Source organism: Sparus aurata, chromosome 6 (genome assembly GCF_900880675.1).
Source record: "Sparus aurata chromosome 6, fSpaAur1.1, whole genome shotgun sequence".
Taxonomy (NCBI): domain Eukaryota; kingdom Metazoa; phylum Chordata; class Actinopteri; order Spariformes; family Sparidae; genus Sparus; species Sparus aurata.
The window spans coordinates 35,849,548-35,868,660 of record NC_044192.1 but is presented as its reverse complement, the minus strand read 5'-3'; the positions used below and the strand labels follow the sequence as shown (position 1 = coordinate 35,868,660).

Here is a 19,113-nt window from a genome sequence, read left to right as displayed (position 1 = left end):
ACCCAGAGGGCTAGAGACCTGGGACCACTTGGGACTGGAAGCCCCCATTCCCCTGATGGTGGGGGTGCTAGATTGGTCACTCTAGCCCCACAACAAGTGCCTCAAATCGGCTTCCAAAGTTAGCTATGGCGGCCCCCTGGTGTAGATGGAAACCTGGAAGTGGAAAGGTCACAGAGGGAATCCAATGGCCTAGAGACCTGGGACCACTTGTGGCTGAAAGCCCCCATGCCCCTGATGGTGGGGGTGCTAGATTGGTCACTCTAGCCCCACAACAAGTGCCTCAAATCGGCCTCCAAACTTGGCCACGGCGGCCCCCTGGTGAAGATGGAAATCTGGAAGTGGATGGACCATGGCCTCAGGGGGTCACTGGAGGTCCCTACCCGACTTTCAGTGCTCTAATCCTGGGTAAAGAGGCAGGGAAAGACCACCCCCTGTCTCTGGACCTCCATACCCCACTCAGAGTGCTCTGGTCCTGGGTAAAGAACCAGCCAAGCACCCCCATTTCCATGGACCTCCATACCCCACTTAGAGTGCACTCAACCTGGGGAGGGAACCAGCCAAGTACCCCCCTCTCCATGGACCTCCATACCCCACTCAGAGTGCAGCCAACCTGGGGAGGGAACCAGCCAAGTACCCCCCTCTCCATCTACCTCCATACCCCACTTAGAGTGCAGCCAACCTGGGGAGGGAACCAGCCAAGTACCCCCCTCTCCATCCACCTCCATACCCCACTTAGAGTGCACTCAACCTGGGTAGACAACCAGCCAAGTACCCCCTCTCCATCCACCTCCATACCCCACTTAGAGTGCACTCAACCTGGGTAGACAACCAGCCAAGTACCCCCTCTCCATCCACCTCCATACCCCACTTAGAGTGCACTCAACCTGGGTAGACAACCAGCCAAGTACCCCCCTCTCCATCCACCTCCATACCCCACTTAGAGTGCACTCAACCTGGGTAGACAACCAGCCAAGTACCCCCCTCTCCATCCACCTCCATACCCCACTTAGAGTGCACTCAACCTGGGTAGACAACCAGCCAAGTACCCCCCTCTCCATCCACCTCCACACCCCACTTAGAGTGCACTCAACCTGGGGAGGGAACCAGCCAAGTACCCCCCTCTCCATCCACCTCCATACCCCACTTAGAGTGCACTCAGGTTGGGTCTAGAACCAGAGATCCAGGGGGGTCAATGTGGACCTCCATACCCCAGTCAGAGTGCACCCATCCTGGCCACAGTACCAGCCAGGCACCCCTCTTTCCATCTACCACCAGTCCACACTTAGAAATATTTCGGGGTGGCTGGAGAACCAGAGGTCCAGGGGGGAATCTGGAAGACCACATCCGACCCAGAGTGCACCCATCCCGGATACACCAGCCAGCTTGCCTGGGGTGGACCTCCAGGACCTCCAGGACCAGGCCCACCAGCCGGACCTGCGTACCCACTCTTAAGCACACCTCCTGGGTTAAAGCCCCTAGTCCGCACCGCCAGGAGGTTCGTGCCCCTGGTACTCCATTTTCAAGTTCGTACCCCTGGTACTCCATTTCCACACTTAGAAATATTTCGGGGCAGCTGGAGAACCAGAGGTCTAGGGGGGAATCTGGAAGACCACATCCGACCCAGAGTGCACCCATCCCGGATACACCAGCCAGCCTGCCCGGGGTGGACCTCCAGGACCTCCAGGACCAGGCCCACCAGCCGGACATGTGTACCCACACTTAAGCACCCCCCCGGGACTACACCCCTAGTCCGCACCGCCTGGAGGTTCGTGCCCCTGGTACTCCATTTTCAAGTTCGTACCCCTGGTACTCCATTTCCACACTTAGAAATATTTCGGGGCAGCTGGAGAACCAGAGGTCTAGGGGGGAATCTGGAAGACCACATCCGACCCAGAGTGCACCCATCCCGGATACACCAGCCAGCCTGCCCGGGGTGGACCTCCAGGACCTCCAGGACCAGGCCCACCAGCCGGACATGTGTACCCACACTTAAGCACCCCCCCCGGGACTACACCCCTAGTCCGCACCGCCTGGAGGTTCGTGCCCCTGGTACTCCATTTTCAAGTTCATACCCCTGGTACTCCATTTTCACACTTGGTGGGTTTTTGAAGCTGGATCTCCACTACCAACACAGTGGAGGAAGAAGGCTACCCCAAAGGGGAAGGGGGTCAGCCCCATCCCCACCATCACTCCAGTGGTGGACAGGAGGACGGCGGAGGAGGAGGGGGGGAAAACAGCCGTCCTCCAACGCACCAGATGCTCCAGTTTCACCCAAGAGGCATCCTTTCCCCAAAAAAGAAGCCCGTCGCTGGGGATCCAGCTTCGGGCTCCCCGGGGTGGGGATCCACCCCGGGGTTCCCCCACCAGTCCCATGCCCCATGCTCATGCCCCAGACCCCTCACTTCCCTGCGGGGAATTTGGAAGCCCAACCCTTCCTTTGCAGCCCCACCCAGACCCCTGCCCCTGGTATTCGCCCCCCCCACCTTTGACTCTCCCTTTGCCCCCGTGAGATATCAGTATACTCATAGGGGCAGGGGAAAGTTGCCACCCTGGAAGTGGTTCTGGAGAGGGGGGGGCAGATCTCCATGGATTGCCCGAAAATAATGGCCCAAAGTCGGATACTAAATTTGGAATCTCCCCTTATAGGACTGGACCAAGTTCTAAGGGGACACTCTGGAGGGGTGTGGACCTCCACAATGAAGGGACATTTTACTGACTGGTGAACCCGGGCTTCCCTTCACTATGCTGGGTCTGGGGGCTCCATGCACCAGGTCCTTCCAAACGCAGGCCATGCCCCAAGGCTGGGGCTCCCATTGCCCCGGCATCCCCAACACCCATGGCCCCAGACCCATGCCCCAAGACCGGGGCTCACATTGCCCCGGCATCCCCCACACCCATGCCCCTGGTACTCGCCCTCCCAACTTCTACTCTCCCTTTACCCCCATGAGATATCATCACATCCAAGGGGGTAAGGGAATAGTAACCACCCTGGAAGTGGGTGTGGAGAAGGGGGCCGACCCTCATATGTTCCCCGAAAATAGTGCCGCAAATTCGGATACCACAGTTGGAATCTCCCCTTACAGGACTCTGGAGGTCAGTGTTTTCAAAAACTGGGTTTCTGATTTCGTGCGAAAGGTCGCCTGGAAAACCCCCCCAGGACAGTTTTTACCATGACCACGGTAATTTTCCCCGTACTCACGGTACTTTGGGACTACCAGGGGCACCAGGGGGGACACTCTGCAGGTCCCTACCCCACTCACAGTGCTCTGATCCTGGGTACAGAAGGTGGGATGGTTGGGTTTAGAACCAGGGATGGATGGGCGGGGGATTCTGGAGGTACCTACCCCACCAGCAGTGCTCTCATCCTGGGGACAGACCCATGGATGCACCCCCTGTCTCTGGAGGTAGGCTGGAGCATGGATGTTGAGGGCGGACTTATGGAGGCACCTACCCCACCAGCAGTGCTCTGAACCTGGGTACTTAACCATGGAGGTGCCCCCCATGTCTCTGGAGGTTCTTACCCCAACCACAGTGCTCCCTTCCTGGGTAAAGAACCATGCATGGACCCCCCCCTGCCTGTGGAGGTCACTACCCCAGCCAGAGTGCTCTCATCCTGGGTACATAAGGTGGGATGGTTGGGTTCAGAACTAGGGATGGATGGGCGGGGGGCTTTGGAGTCACCTACCCCACCAGCAGTGCTCTTATCCTGGGTAAAGAACCATGCATGGACCCCCCTGCCTGGGGAGGTCACTACCCCAGTCAGAGTGCACCCATCCTGGGTACAGACAGCACCAGAAACCCCTGGTACTATGGGGGCTGGAGGCAAGCAAGACACCGTTTGTCTTTTATTTGTCTCTAATCTGGAAGTAATGTTGTGCGACCCAGAGCCAGGGAGTTTTAAAACCAAGAAACAGCTGATCACAGCAGTCAGTCCATCACTTTATTGGCGGACGTCAAGATGAGCAACTGGACAGCCACTGAGATCCGGGAGATGCTAGTGTCTCCTCGGTCTCTGTAGCTGTCTACATTGTCCACTTGTTGTCGGTCGCTCTTTTCAAAATAAAAGCCCCCCGCTAAAAAATCAGTTCTAAACTCCCATGGTGTGAAATGTAAAGACTTTATTTTGAGGACAAATTTGTTGTCACTGTTCACTGCCCAACTTCGTGCTTCACGTCATGTCACATGTTTACGTCTACCCGAGTGGTGGTTGTCTGTCTCATTGATTCAGGTCAGAAGCTCCGCCCAGTTCCTCAACCGTCACCTGATTGGTACAGTTGACCTATTCCCACCCTGGTGGACAATATTATCACAACTACAAGATCTACACCTTCAGGTCACGGTGAAGGGCAACAAAACCAATATGTTACGGCCTCCATTATGACAATCTTAACGCTGGGCTCAAAGAAGTTCTTTGGAGGTGGATGATTTCAATTTTTCACAGTACATTTTTTTTTCTGTATTTTTTGTGTCCTTGAGTGGATTGGCCACATAGTACACAGGTGTACAGTCTCACTGCACTCTGACGTCCAGTGCCACAGAGCTCTGCTTTCTTTGTCTTTTAGAAAGTTGATCTTGCAGATACCTGCAGCTGGGGAACAGCTGCGATGTTGAGGGTGTGAAATGTATTTATTTTATTTTTTTTCCACCGGACTCACCCGGATCACCTTTACTACGGCCAAACAGACCTCATCACCTTCATCCTCCGCTGCTTGAAGGGTCTCTCTGGTCTAAGTGTAATGGTCTGGACCGCTTAATGGTTCTGACTACTGAGAGAACAGATATTACAAACCAATCTGCTCATCCTGAGCAGGCACAGGAGGCTGGTAGTTAGCCTCCTCAACTTCGCCAAACAAGTCCTGGCAGCTCTGGTTGAGGCGGTCTATCAGAGGAGACACGTACACCATGTGCTTCCTCCCTTTCTGGCCTTTGAAGCCGCCTGACTCCCTGTCAGATTTCCGGCATGCAATTCCACTGAGCAGATACACCTCGAAGGGGACTGCGGCACAGTGGGGCCCTGGTATCATGCTAGGCAGGAAGGAGTGGAATCCCTCCAGGGTGTTGATTCCTCTCACTTTACTGTAATGTGGCAGGCACATACCATTACGGGTGATGTGCTTGTCTTTCCCTGGTGGATCCTGAAGGCAGTCCAGGTGTTTCTGCTGGTTCTTCCAGTCATGGTTAATGGCTGCTGCATCCTCGAACAGATGGACCTGGTTTTCATCCATCCCAGCCAGTCCCTGTAGGATGTTGATGGCATTCTGCACATGTGAAAATAATAATAATAATACATTTAATTTTTATAGCGCCCTTCAGGGTACCCAAGGACACTTAACAAAATGGAACAAACAAAACAAAGAATAAATGGATAAACAAAAAAAGTTGATTGATTTGGCTGGATCTAGATCTGATAGGCCTTATTAAAAAGATGGGTTTTTAAGTCTCTTTTGAAAGTCTCCAGAGAAGTCTGTTTGCGGATTTCAGCTGGGAGAGTGTTCCAGAGAGTGGGGGCTGTAACACAGAAGGCTCTGTCACCAAAGGTTTGTAGTTTGGTGTGAGGGATGGAGAGCAGGTGTGAGGGTGAGGACCCTGGCAGCAGAGTTCTGCACATACTGGAGCCTATCCAGTGTTTTGGAAGGGAGCCCGGACAGGACTCCATTGCAGTAGTCCAGGCGGGAGGTGATGAAGGCATGGATGAGGGTCTCAGCCACAGGTTCAGAGAGAGAGGGCCGGAGTCTGGAGATGTTTTTGAGGTGGTAAAAAGCTGATTTTGTAATGGATTTTATGTGTGATTGGAAAGATAGTGTGGAATCAAGGATGACACCCAGGTTGCGGACTTCCGTGGATGGGGAGATAGTGCAGCCGTCCACGTCCAGGAGAAGATCTCCAACCTTCTGGAGCAGCGCCTTGGAGGCCACAACCATGAGCTCTGTTTTATTGGTGTTTAATTTGAGTAAATTTGATGTCATCCAGAGTTTTAAATCATGTAGGCAGTTGACAAGTGACTGTGGGGGTAGCTGGGTGGATGGTTTGGTGCAGAGATATAATTGAGTATCATCAGCATAAGAATGGAAGTTGAGACCATGTTTGTAAATTATCTGACCAAGTGGGAGCATGTAGATAGTGAAGAGGAGGGGTCCAAGCACAGAGCCTTGAGGCATGCCCTGGTTGACTGGAGCTGGGGTGGAACTGGAGTCTCCAATGGTGACAAACTGTTTCCTGTTTGTTAAATAGGACTGGAACCAGGAGAGTGCTGTACCGGTGAGACCAAGTTAGTCAGATAGGCAGGTGAGGAGAATGTTGTGGGAGATTGTGTCGAAGGCTGCAGAAAGGAGGATCAGAATACTGATGTGGCCAGAATCTGCAGCGATGAGGAGGTCGTTGGTGATATTGATGAGGGCTGTTTCTGTGCTATGGCGTGCCCTGAAGCCAGACTGAAGGGGTTCATAGAGCTCATGGGTGGACATGTGCTGCTGGAGTTGGGCAGCAACTGCTCTTTCCAGGATTTTGCTAAGGAAAGGAAGGTTGGAGATTGGCCGGTAGTTATGTAAGTCATCTGGGTCAAGACCTGGTTTCTTGAGGACGGGGGTAACTGAAGCTGTTTTGAAGGTGGATGGTACAATGCCAGATTTGAGGGATGAGTTGATAATTTCCATTATGAGGGGGCATAGGGCAGGCAGTGAAGACTTCAACAGAGTTGTTGGCATGGGGTCCAGAGAGCAGGTGGAGGCTTTTGCCTGGGAGACTAAATTAGCTACAGAAATAGAGTCCACAGGAGAGAAGGAGGAGAGAGAGCACTGGGGTAGGCGAACAGAGGGAGGATCAGCTATCTGTGTCTGAGGTGTATGTGGTAGGGTGGTGGCAGATGCCAGGAGTTGCTGGTGAATGGTAGCCACCTTTTCCTGGAAGACGCCATGTTGCCCGTATTATATGAGAACACTGCAGCAGAGATCGCAGACTTAAAGAGCGTGTACTTGGGGTGGTGATCTGTTCTGACAGCTGCATCAAATCTCTGAATCCAGTGGAAGATGTCAAGTCCACTGTCGGCCAACTCACTGAACAGCTGCTCAAGGTGTGACACACCGTGAACGCGACAGCAGCCGTGGTCCACGTATCTCAGTTCAGGAGGTGCCTCTCCAGCTCTTCTGTACCACTCCATGAGGCCTTCAGCCATTGGCCGCATTTGCCCTCACATTTGATTACAGCCATGAGGATCTGAACAAGTTTATTGGACATGTTGATGCACCATTCTGCAGTGCCTTTTCCCACTCCAGAAAGTTTCTTGAAAATCTGATGATAAACAGAAAACAGAGAGACTTAATGAGGTTATTCTACACATGATCCAACAGGTGCACGCTGTGATTGTCTTTCATTTGTTTTGAATTTATATCTAAGGTTTGTAAGTGTCCCTGAAAATGGACAATAGTGATACATTTTCAGTAATCTTAGTCCCTGAATAACACAAAGGAAATGTGCTGTTTATCCACAGATACCATCTTTTGAGACATGAAGAGTGATGGGGAGCAGGACTCCAGACTAACTTTTTTTACTAGGAGCACAGTGGCCCCTAACTGAACATTTTAGGAGCGCAATCCAAAAATTTAGGGGCGCACATTGTAAATCAATTATATTGACACACACACATAGATAGATAGATAGATAGATAGATAGATGGATAGACAGATAATGAAAATGGCCGTGTTAAACTTCAATATTAATTAGTCTTCATCAGTGCACTGATTGACGGTGGAGTTCATTCAGGGTTCTCTCCAGACTGTTGAATAACGGCGCTGTGCCGCTATACCGCTAGCTCAGCGCCACTATACTCATTTTCAAATTAAGGGTGTTTATTTCCTTTCAGTGACCAACTGATTATCGGCCACCGATATATCGGGGCCCGATAGAACAGCCCAATTTCTATCAGTCGGTGAAATGTCGTGCCGATAGAAAAAAAAAGTGTGACAATAACCAAAGCATGCGCTGGTGTACTGATATATTTTGTCCAGTGGGGTGCGCTGAGCTCAGCCAGAGACTTTGACTCAGCTCACATTTCAGTGAAGTCCTTCCCCCACTCTACACCACGAAACCTCCCGACCACCTGACCAGTCAGCCGATCTGTTTATTAATTTATTGAAAGTTCTGCTACATTATTTTTGTTTGTGTGCCAATCTGCACTTTTTCTCAGCTTGACTGAACAAGTTCAAATGTTAAATGTCATTTAAAAAAAGTCTGTTAAATGTTCTTGAATAAAGACATTGGTTTAAGAAAGCATCTGTCTGTACTACTGTCACTGTACTATTGCATAATCATATCGGTGCAAAATCTATGCACAATCCAAGGCCTGTTTTCATTCCAGCTCAAAAACTCACTATATCGGTTGCATATCGGCTATCGGTGATTGCACCCCCTCTAATATCGGCCATCATTATTGGGCCAAAAAATTCCTATCGGTCGGACACCATTTCCTATAGGCCTATCTTTAACGATATGCAACATGATCGCATCCGTAACAGCTGTCCACCGGGACCCTTTCTTCTCATATGGGATACAATGATTAAATGTCCCAAAGTGTCCCACCCTGATACATGCAAGGCTGTAAACTGGCGGTCGCCACTCGCCAAATGCGACTAAAATATTCCCCTGGCGACTTAATTTTGGAGGGATACATGCCATGGGGCGGGTAAATGTTTGTCCTGATGGTCGTGCTCTTGCAATAAATTATGCATGATATAGCAAAACATTGTTGTAGCTGTAAAGTCATAAATTATGACGGCAGCAAACGTTAGTGCTAAACCAGCTATTTGTTGTGTGTCGCACTGAAGTAGCTCCACCGACGTCAACGCTGTAGAAAATAGTTCCCCTCAGAGGCAACATAGCGTGCGCGTCACCGCTCTTTAAAAGTTTGGCACAGTGACTGTGATTCGAGCACAGCAATGACGATACCTCTAACTCATGAGTTGAGGGAAGTTGTAAGTTGCGCATAATTTCTAAACGACTTCCTTCAGTTAGGTTTCAGTATCATAATCAAGTGGCTTAATATGAGAACAGTTGTCACGTCATAAAACGTGTAAAACCATGGGTCTATCAAATCCAGTGTAAATGTTATTTACACTGGTAAAGTCGCCATTGACAAGTCTATTACAGTGCCTGATAGTTAATTAATGAGTGTTTCCTTTTTCAAAGTTTTGCACTGTTCAAGTAATTATCCTGTGCAATAATACCACAATAATCTGTTTTTTGTATATATTTAGACAAATACACTGAGTCTGTTTAAACACTGTATTTATTTTCGACACGTTATCTATGTGTATATGCATATTTCGCTTCCTGTATGCACATAACGTATTGTCCGTTCTATATTTTATTTCTATTTTAATTTAATTTATTTACTTTATTTTTTCTCTCTTATTCAAATCTTTTTAAATATTTCTTTAGTATTGTAGCCTACCTATTGTATGTCTGTATGTCTGTCCACCTTGCTATTGTGACAAGTAAATTTCCCCGTTGTGGGATAAAATAAAAGTCTAAAGTCTAAGTCTATTTCTAAATAACACTTTGGCCTCTTTTCTAAGCATGTATTGGTATATAATACTGTTATCTCCGTGAAAAGTACTGAAACAGATGTATATGGAACAAAAAGAGGCAATTTATTATTTGGCCGGTAAAAAATTTACTTGGCCGGTAGATTCTTTCATCTACCAGTCCCCTTGGCAGGTGAGCCAAAAAGTTAGTTTACAGCCCTGGATACAAGCGTCTGTTTGAAAGGCTCAGATAAATGTGTCGGTTTGCTGTCTTTAGTCACAGCAGCCTGTGAACAAACTGTGCAGCGGACCAGCAGTGTTTGTTTCTCTGTGGAAAGTCAATGCGGGGGCCGAGCCCACTATGAACTACGGGAGCCTGTGAGGAGCGGCGGATGAGCAAGTTAAATAAATCAATCGATCTCTCCCCCCTGTTTGACCACTGTGTTATGTTTTAAGTGTATAGTGCCAGCATGACCTGCAGATTTCACGTTCCACACACAGTATCGACTGCAAAATTGGCACTGGCACAAAATTTAGGTGCACTCGGATTTTAATGCCATAAGGAGACCTTTCTGGTTCCATAATTTTAATATAACGTGAATGATTTCCAAACAAGAATAAGATATTGAGAAATCCTTGTCTTTATTTGAAGGACATTGACAAAAGAAAAATAAGGTGTTTCAAGTGCTTCACCGAGCTGAAATTGCAAAATAAAACATTAAGCACAATAAAACATTCCCAAATAAAACAGTGCTTGTGCTTAAAGTGCTTCACTGAACTGAAATTGACTATTTCGATCAAACATTTCAAGTAAAGTAAAACATTTCAAAATAAAAAGTGCTAATGGTTAAAGTAGACATATTATGCCCCTTTTCCACAAATTATTATTACTAGTGCATTGCCCGTAAGAAAAGTGTACTCCTATAAAAAAGTGGGAGGTTAAGCAGCTTTTTCATGGATGGCCAAATGAGGCTGTGTTTGAAGGTGAGACGTCAGGGATATTTAGGTTTGTTGTGAAATCCGATATTTTCCATTATATTTCACCTTAAAAGATATGTACTTAGTGTCATTATTTTCAGCACAACCTCACATGTGTGACTGTACAGTTCTTTTTTTAATTTTGACATACTGTATTAACACAATAGACCTAAAATCACACAAAAAAACATAAAATCCGAGTAGAAAAAGTTAGATTTTTTTACTGTGAAAACCACAAATATGTTTAACAAACCATTTTCTTTACTTATAATGCAAATATAAATTGTTGTTTGCTAAATTTGTGCATACATTTAAAAAATGTACAAAGTTATTTGTAACTATTTACATTTAAATGCAGGCAATGCTCAGGTCTGCCTGAGCTCCTTCCAGCTGAATAAATAGCTGGACTGCCTGCTCCACATTCAGCTTCTCCTTATTATTCTGACTCATTAAACAAAAAACCGACTCCACAACAGACTAAACACACTACACCAAACACTACATAACACACTAACTACACACTCCAAACATGCTAAATGTCACAAATCTCTCAACTCTCAATATTGATGTCAATCATCCGCCTAGGTCCCTCCCACAACTTCCTGTTCCTCAACAACCAAACTTGCTGCTTGGACACTTTCGTGACAAAAGCCCATTTTTACCGTGTCTTCCTGCACCAGACACAAAGCAAACGTGACGGCAATGTTCGCAAAAAAGCGTGGCGGACATTATTTACCCTAGGTCCAGTTTTGGACGTGCCGATGCGTCCGGTCCGTCGCCTCGGGAGGTGGGCGACGGTGGACTCTGGAGCCCTGATGTGTGATAAAAACAATAACACGAAGTGTTCCTGACCGAAGGATTAGTTGAAGTGCTTGTGTTTGTCTCCTTTTTTTGTGCTGGTGTCAACACGGAGTGTTTTATTTTGAAAAGTAACCGGCTGTTATATTGTTGTTTAAGTGCATGACTTCATGTCTGCTAGGTGCTTAATTCAGCTAAATTGCTGCGTCGTGCTCCAGCATCCACCTAAATAGAAGTCCTGCGCATCAGCTCCGGACTGCCGGGGCCCTCCGAAGCAGACCCACAGCGCCGCGGACCTGGTGAAGTTAAGACATTATCTAAAGTGAAAAACCAGCTCAGCTCCGCCACACAGCGGACACCTATCTGGTGGGATTGTGGAGTTCATTTCACCATTGCTCGCTGGAAGTGAAACCTTCTCCTTCTGCACTCGGAACAACTTTCAGACCCTCCCCATCCACACATTAGCCACTTACAGTGCCAGTCCCTGCCCATCTAACATGCCACCTGTCACCTGTCATTCCAGAATCCAGATTCTCTGATTCGTTTTGGTTCACTTCCACTACCGCTGTAAAAAAATATATAAATACAAAAAAAACACAGGCAAATTCAGTGGTCGCACTAAATGTAAAATTTCGCACTGTCTCAAATTTTGGTCGCAAAATGCCACCACTTGGTCACAGGCTGGAGCCCTGGGGGGCGGGCGGCAGTTTGGGTCATGATACTGTAATATTCATACTTATGTCAAAGGCTTCTTTGGGAATTTCATTTTTTTCTCTGGTTATAATGCTCTCACACAGCCATCATGAACTCTAATATTGTAATGAAATACTATTTTTATTATTTGTTGCAAGAGAGGAGTTATCCAAGTCGAGTCAAGCCGAGTCCTGCACGGGTGAAAAAAAATGTACTGTGTTGGACACAGATGCGGATCGGGTCAGACGCCTGGAGAGGCGGGTCGGGTTTTGATTGCCATTTTCAAGGCGTCACTTATCATCAGTCATTAGCGACACAAATGATAAGCTTTTATATTTCATATGAGCTCATTCATGCGTGCTTGCGCCCTCCCTGAACTCCCATCCCCCTTCCCCTGTCTTACTTTCACTTTTAAAAATTGCGTCTGTCCAATTTTCCTTCAGACGTCGGTATTAATTTATTGAGGGTCGGCTCGGGTACAGAATGTAATTTGTGCTATTGTCGGAAAACGGGTCGGATGCAGTGACCCCTGCAGGACTCTGCTCTGAGTGACCATTTTAATCCTCTAATCCTCTTAATTATCAAGCTAAATATCCAACATGCTAGTTAACGTCAAAGACTGCAGTGGAAGACGACGGTAAAATATATTTCCTTTCTCTAACACTGGATTTATTTATGCCTGAATTTTTACGGTGTGGCGGCTTTTATTTTACCGTGGCAGTGTGCCACAGTTAATTACATGTAAGGGAAACCCTGATACGGTAATGCAGCCCAAGAACGGAACTCAAAATAAAAGCACCGACCTATGAACACACTTTACAAGTTCACATGAATTCATTCATTCAGTGGATTAGTTAATAAATTTAGCATTTATGGTTGATTCATTGATTATTTACTTAACTAATTTTACCATCCTAATTCTGATCACACTGAAGCCTTAGAAGATGGGGGCAATGATATTTCATCTGTGTGTATACTTAGTCCAACTTAAAATTAAACACAATAGCTGGAATTTCTGATGAGGAATTTCAAAATAAAAGCCCACTTAATAGTCAAATATTTTCAATATTTCCCTCACATTCAGATCCACATTAAGAGGAAACTCACTGTTTCCACAGGCTCATGTCACTTCAGACTGATAGTACTCGATCTCAGCGAGTCACACAGGTAATTCCAGGAAGTTCTGATGTGGAATTTCAAATTAACTGGCAGCTGGGTTGACCGGTGTTTCGGATTAACACGCGTCTATGTTAAGTGGCGACCGTGAGCCTAATGCGTCTGTGGTTGCCATAGCTACAATTTTATTTTACTTTAATTTTACTCCTCACAGCGGACACGCAGACACCACTGAGTCGCAGGAGGAGGCCAGATCAACTTGTGACCGCAGTGTCTGTTCACTGTGTCTGTACGGTGATGGTTTATAACACAAATAAGCATAACCTTTATGAAATGCAGTACTCATCTTTGCTCTCTATTTGAGCAAACATTCTTCACACAGAAGAACTATGGAACCCTTTTAAACAAAACAGAGAAAAAATCAACGAAAACATGGGACTCGAACTTAGACCCAATGAGGGAAAAAAAGCAACCTAACGCGTGATAACCAATCCACTATACCAGACTAACGACACTTTGAATGACAGCATAGCCTGTTAGCATAAGCACAGACACCTTTTTGACGCAGAAGGTGGACAGGTCAACTTGTGATTGTCTTAGTGATTTGAATACGTAACTTTAATATGATTACTGGTTTGGAAATATTAACACGTCTATTAATATAGATTACTTGTTACTTAATTAATTGCTAAGAATGGATCTATTATAAACATCCCCAGAAGTCTCCTGTTAGCTAGTATATTACAGCACAAGTTCCCTCTTGAAAAGCATGGAGCAACACTCACACTCCAACATGGATGAACAGAAGTTAAAAAACTCAACTTAATTGTGTCTTCAAATATTGCTTTCTTTTATAACAATACATTAAGTTAAACAAAAGTGAATGCGGAAAAAAAGCAATGTTAATTTAAAATTTTAAAAAAGGAACAACCTGGATTACGCTAAAATGAAGATCATCAGCAGTGAGATCATTGTTTTCATGCTTAAGCACAAGCCTTTTTCACATTTGAATCCAAAAGAGCGCAGCAGAATTTCACCCCTCACCGCATCTGAGACTTTCACACAGAGTAGGATGCAGAGAATTGGTGCAGGATTCCTGCACTCAAAGGGCCGTGAGGATGGGGCTACTGAAACATCCCCAGGAGTCCCCTGTTAGCTAGTATATTACAGCACAAGTTCCCTCTTGGATAGCATGGAGCGACACTCACACTCCAACATGGAGTGTTTCAAACTCAACTGAATTGTGTCTTCATATATTGTTTTCTTTTATAACAATACATTAAGCTCAACTTTAGTAGATTTCCCAGGTTAAAGCTTCAGTCTCTATGAAAGTGAAGGAGTACAGGGAAGGCGAAAAAAAACAATGTTAATTTAAGAATTTAAAAAAGGAACAACCTAGATGAAGTTAAAATAAAGATGATCTGTAGTGAGATTGTTGTTTTCATGTTCAAGCACTAGGCTTTTTCACACAGAGTCGCTGCATTATCGCCACAGTGGCGGTTTGCCAATTCTCTGCCATTGTTTGTTCACACAGAACCAAGCAGCACCAGTGTAAAGAAGAACCAGTGTGTAATTCACACAGAAAGCCAGCGCTGCAGATGAGGCATGATGATACAGATCATGATGACGTTGAGATCTATGTGTGTTTTTTCCTCTAGTGTCCTCCTGTTAATGTACCCTCTGACTGTTTTAATCATATCAATGCAGCTATAATGTGTAGTGATTAAGATGTTGACCCACCAAACATCCTGGAAAGTGACAAAGTTACGTTATTCGCTCTAAATTATATAATTACATAATTACATAATCAGCATCAGTAAACAGGACGCTGTCTGACTCTTTCACCTGCGGTGAGGGATTCTGTTTTCTGGGGAAAGTTCACTGTAGTCTCGTCAGGAGGGCTGACTGTCGTGGTGATTTTTTTTCAAGACAGTAACTACAACAACACAATAGTGGAAGGAGACAAACACTTGGGGAATTAACTCCTTTGGACCCTGTGTCCATTGGAATGGTCATGACATATTTCTGTCTTTAAACCAATAAATACTCTGTAATTGAATGATGTCAGCAATGCTCGTACTGATTGGATTCAGATTATCCAATCACAATCATGTCATGGCTTTGAGCATGCTCAGAGAGAGTGACAGACACCAGACAAGACAAGCATGGCGAAACAACTGCAGAGAGGGAAGAGTAAGTGCCCATTTTCAATCCAAAATATACATTTTGGTTCATGCTGGATAAAAAAATTGCTGTCAGTGTAATTTTAACTGTTACAAGTGATAATATTTGAAGTTATTTTAAACATCATCATTAATTTATAGGACTTTTTCAAAGTCTGATGTCCATTACAATGGACATCAGGAGTTGGGCAGGTTTAGCTAACACTCACATGTTTAGTGTCAGTATATAAATAAACAAAATACCTGTAAGCTTTTCATAGGTAAAGTATGGAGTCACAGTTTATTTACTCATGATTATAACACTTTAAATATTTATTTTATTTTATAATTCTAGTCACTGTGTGTGTTTCCACCAGCTGCAGCTGCGCTGGGTTAGAGCAGAGCTTTATTTTCAAAATATGTGTTTATGAAGGATCATATTTCCCTGCATTACACCTTGAAAACATCATAATGGGTAGAGGCAGGCCTGAAGTCAACAGGTCAGATGTTTTCAGACATCATTTCACCCCGTTGACACCATGAACAAAAAATCACACCGTGTGACCCGTCGCATCCTTTTTATTTCCTACTACTCCTCTGGATGGAAATACTTTTGTGGTTGTCTTTATAGACCTCCTGTTATATTGCACGATTATGCGTGAATTTGAAAGATCTCCTGGGTCCTCGCCATTCCCTCTGTCCGGCAGAGCCTCACCACTGCACACCGCAAACGCAACCAGTGGGTGTTGATGGAAGGCGGAGCACGGAACGGACACGCAGAACAGTCGTTCCGCAACGCAAGCGCATCCAGTGGAATTCTGTCAGTATATGTAAGATCTAAATGGAATGCCTAAGAGTTTAAGAGTAAGAATAAATGAGATAAGTTAAAATGTGATTGCTTTGTTATTATATTCAGAGAGGGAGAGTGGAGAGGTCATATACATGCCAGAAGAACTTGATGTGGCAGATGAGCTTCAGATAGAAGAGACACACAGTGTAGTGACAGAGGAGGACAAAGGAGGACAGGAGGAGATGACGAGTAACGAAGTGTGTTGTCTGTGCGACTAAGAGAGGGCTACACCATCAGAGAAACCAGCCTAACAAAAGGTGGGAGTCAGCTTGAGGTGAAGCTAGTGCTTTTGTGGAAACACAACATGCATATATAGGCCTAGTACTTGGCAGTCGCCTGTTGGCCATTGGCTGGCACTAAGAGAACCACCTGTGTGGAGGTGACGATGGATGGAAGATATGACAGTGGATAGTGGGACAGTAGAGGAGATGGAAGATGAGGAGGGGGAGAAAGAACGTTCAGAAGTGCCAGGGATTTCACGCCTCGGCTGGTAAGGTTGGGATGGGGAAAGCTCAGTCGCCTCCCCCTAACCCATGGATTTGTGCAACCATTTTTAAACAGAAGGAATGCATATTTTCTTTGTGAAACCAACTTTATTGTTGTCATTGATAGCACGAACACAAGGTCTAAGATGCCTCGTGCCAATGGAGATGTGTTTGAACCAGGGGACATGTCAGGTGAGTCCAGCCGGAAATGGAGGGTAGTGTATAGTAGAATGTATATGTGGGAAGCAGGTGCCAGTTTCGTACATGCTTTATAAAATCACATGAGACTGGCTTATTTGCTGTTGGAAGGGAAGTTTTTTCACTTACAGTCTTGTCTCTCTGCAGGATGGTTGCCATGTGGAACATAAGAGGCATTGAGCTATTGTAGATTGTGGAATACGCGCAGCTGTTGGCTACATGTCACCATTTTGGTTTGCTGAAAAGTGTGTCATATTCCTCATGTTTTCCCTCCCAATAAACCTCATGCTTTCCTACAGTCAAGAGGAAAAAAAAGCTTCAGGAGAGGGTACAGAGTCCCCTACCCTAACCCAAAACCCAAGCTGCGCAGCACTCAGATGACAGCTCAGTGATAACACAACAGCAGAGTGACTGGAATGTCAGCCGTCTCTTACATGTACATCTGCAGCAGCTGAATTATTTATTATTACAATTGTAACCTTAGCAAGGGGAAAGAACCCGATGGAGAAGGCAGAAAAACAGAGGCAAAGCTAAGAATTGACAAACAGCTGGAAACGTGGAAAACACGCACAGAAATGGGAAGTTTGGATGGCGAGTAGACGTCGGTACGTTACGGAGGGAAATGCCGACGGACCTACCAACCCTATTGAGATATTACGGCTGAGTACGACAGCGGAAGGAGCTTATTTTCTTAAATTTCTGAAAACTACAGGATTCCTCAGAGTAAGTAATGTTTTGTAGTTTTTATACAAGTCAAGCCACAGTCAAGCTGATGACTGAAATGTGTTCCTGCTATCTAGCCAGCTAGCAAGCTAGTTAAGCCAAGTCAGCATATGGTTTTGGTTTTCCTCTGAAGTGTCAATTAATGAATTCATCTGTTCTGACTTTTTTTTCTAAAGCACTTAAGGTGAGCCATGACACTGCAGAGATTCTCTCTCCCTTTTCCTGAAACCCACTTCATCAGAGCTGGTTGTTGATTAATTGATTAATCTATCAATTCAAAATCAGAGGAGGCAGCAGCTGCAGGCAAGACAGACATGGTTGTTCAGCCTCACAGCCTCATATTTGTACCTATGTCTTATGTTTCGCTGTTGCGCTGTTAGTCTCTTCTTCAGTTCTTCTCTGTATTTAGTCTTTGTTCTCCCTGTACTCCTTGTCAGTTTTCCGGAGAGGAAATGTCAAACGAATCTGTGCAGATTCCTAATCTCTGTATATTTTATTTTCATTTAAGGTGAAGCCCGTCACTTTTTTTCATTCAAGGTGAAGTGCATCCTGGAAGAGTACAAGACATGGACGAAGAGGAGGGTGAAAATGAAGATTCAGCCTCCCTCCACACAAGCTCACTACTGAAAAACTGTAAATAAGTTTGTTTTATAATAAAGTGTCTACACCATGAGTACAAAAAAACGGCCCTATGACAGTCATTTTCCTGTTGTCACGGTCAGTGTTGCTGAAGCTTGATAGTAATTTGTCGCCAGCACAGAGTTTACAACAAACCTTCATATTCGTATCTTTAGCTGTCACAAGCTCAAAGTAATGACTGTACCTCCAGCTAGAAAACGTGCATCTATCTCCTCCCTCCTTTGTTGTTTGTGTTTGTGTCACTGCGTGGTATGACACGTGAGTTGTCCTCATGCTGAAAATGTGACTTGTCGCGTACGTGGCATCACTCCCCGAGATGCAAGAAGAAAGCAAAAATACAAATTTTTACCAAGGACAATGACAAAAATAATAGTAACGCTTAGTGATTTGAATACGTAACTTTAATATGATTACTGGTTTGGAAATATAAACACGTCTAATAATATAGATTACTTGTTACTGAAAAAAGTGGTCAGATTAGAGTAACGCGTTACGGAGTACACAATATACAGTACACACAACAACAAAAACACTAATCGTAATCACAGAGAGGCAAAAAATTTCTCTGCCTCTGCCTCTTCCTCCTTGGGCTTTGGGTAGGGGGCATGGCCCTGGTGGGGGGGTCTGGCTGACACCTGAGGTTGCAGAGGTTGCTTGGGTGGCCTGATGCAACAAGCCGTAGTTCCGGAGACGCAGTACATTCTACAAAATCAACTGTAACATTTAGTGTCGACTATCCTGCTGTTCAACCATCTTCTGATCTCCATCGTGTAACACTGAAGTGGTGATGGAGGGGCGAGGATTACTCTTGGCTTGTTGTCCACTCAGAGCAGTGGGACATATAACACTGAAGTCCAAAGAGTTGCTGACATGTTACTCTTTCGCTGATTTGTAGCTCTTCTTTATCATTAAACTTTTCTTTTTTCAATTCTGTGTCTCTAACTGTGCTTGTG

At 45.6% G+C, this 19,113-nt stretch overlaps 1 protein-coding gene across 3 annotated transcripts in view; it reads right to left on the bottom strand.

Annotated features, from left to right (window-relative positions):
• Positions 1 to 4,098: 4,098 nt before the first annotated feature.
• Positions 4,099 to 19,113, bottom strand: part of LOC115582628 (uncharacterized) — a 43,621-nt gene continuing 28,606 nt past the window's right edge. For 2 of the 3 annotated variants that reach the window (XM_030418696.1, XM_030418697.1), the window contains exon 3: positions 4,099 to 5,258. In XM_030418696.1, coding sequence (XP_030274556.1) covers positions 4,782 to 5,258 — 477 coding nt within the window. In that variant the 3' untranslated portion in view covers positions 4,099 to 4,781. Of the gene's footprint in view, positions 5,259 to 5,507; positions 7,288 to 19,113 lie in introns of those variants that run through there. The other variant, XR_003984195.1, reaches the window with a different exon arrangement.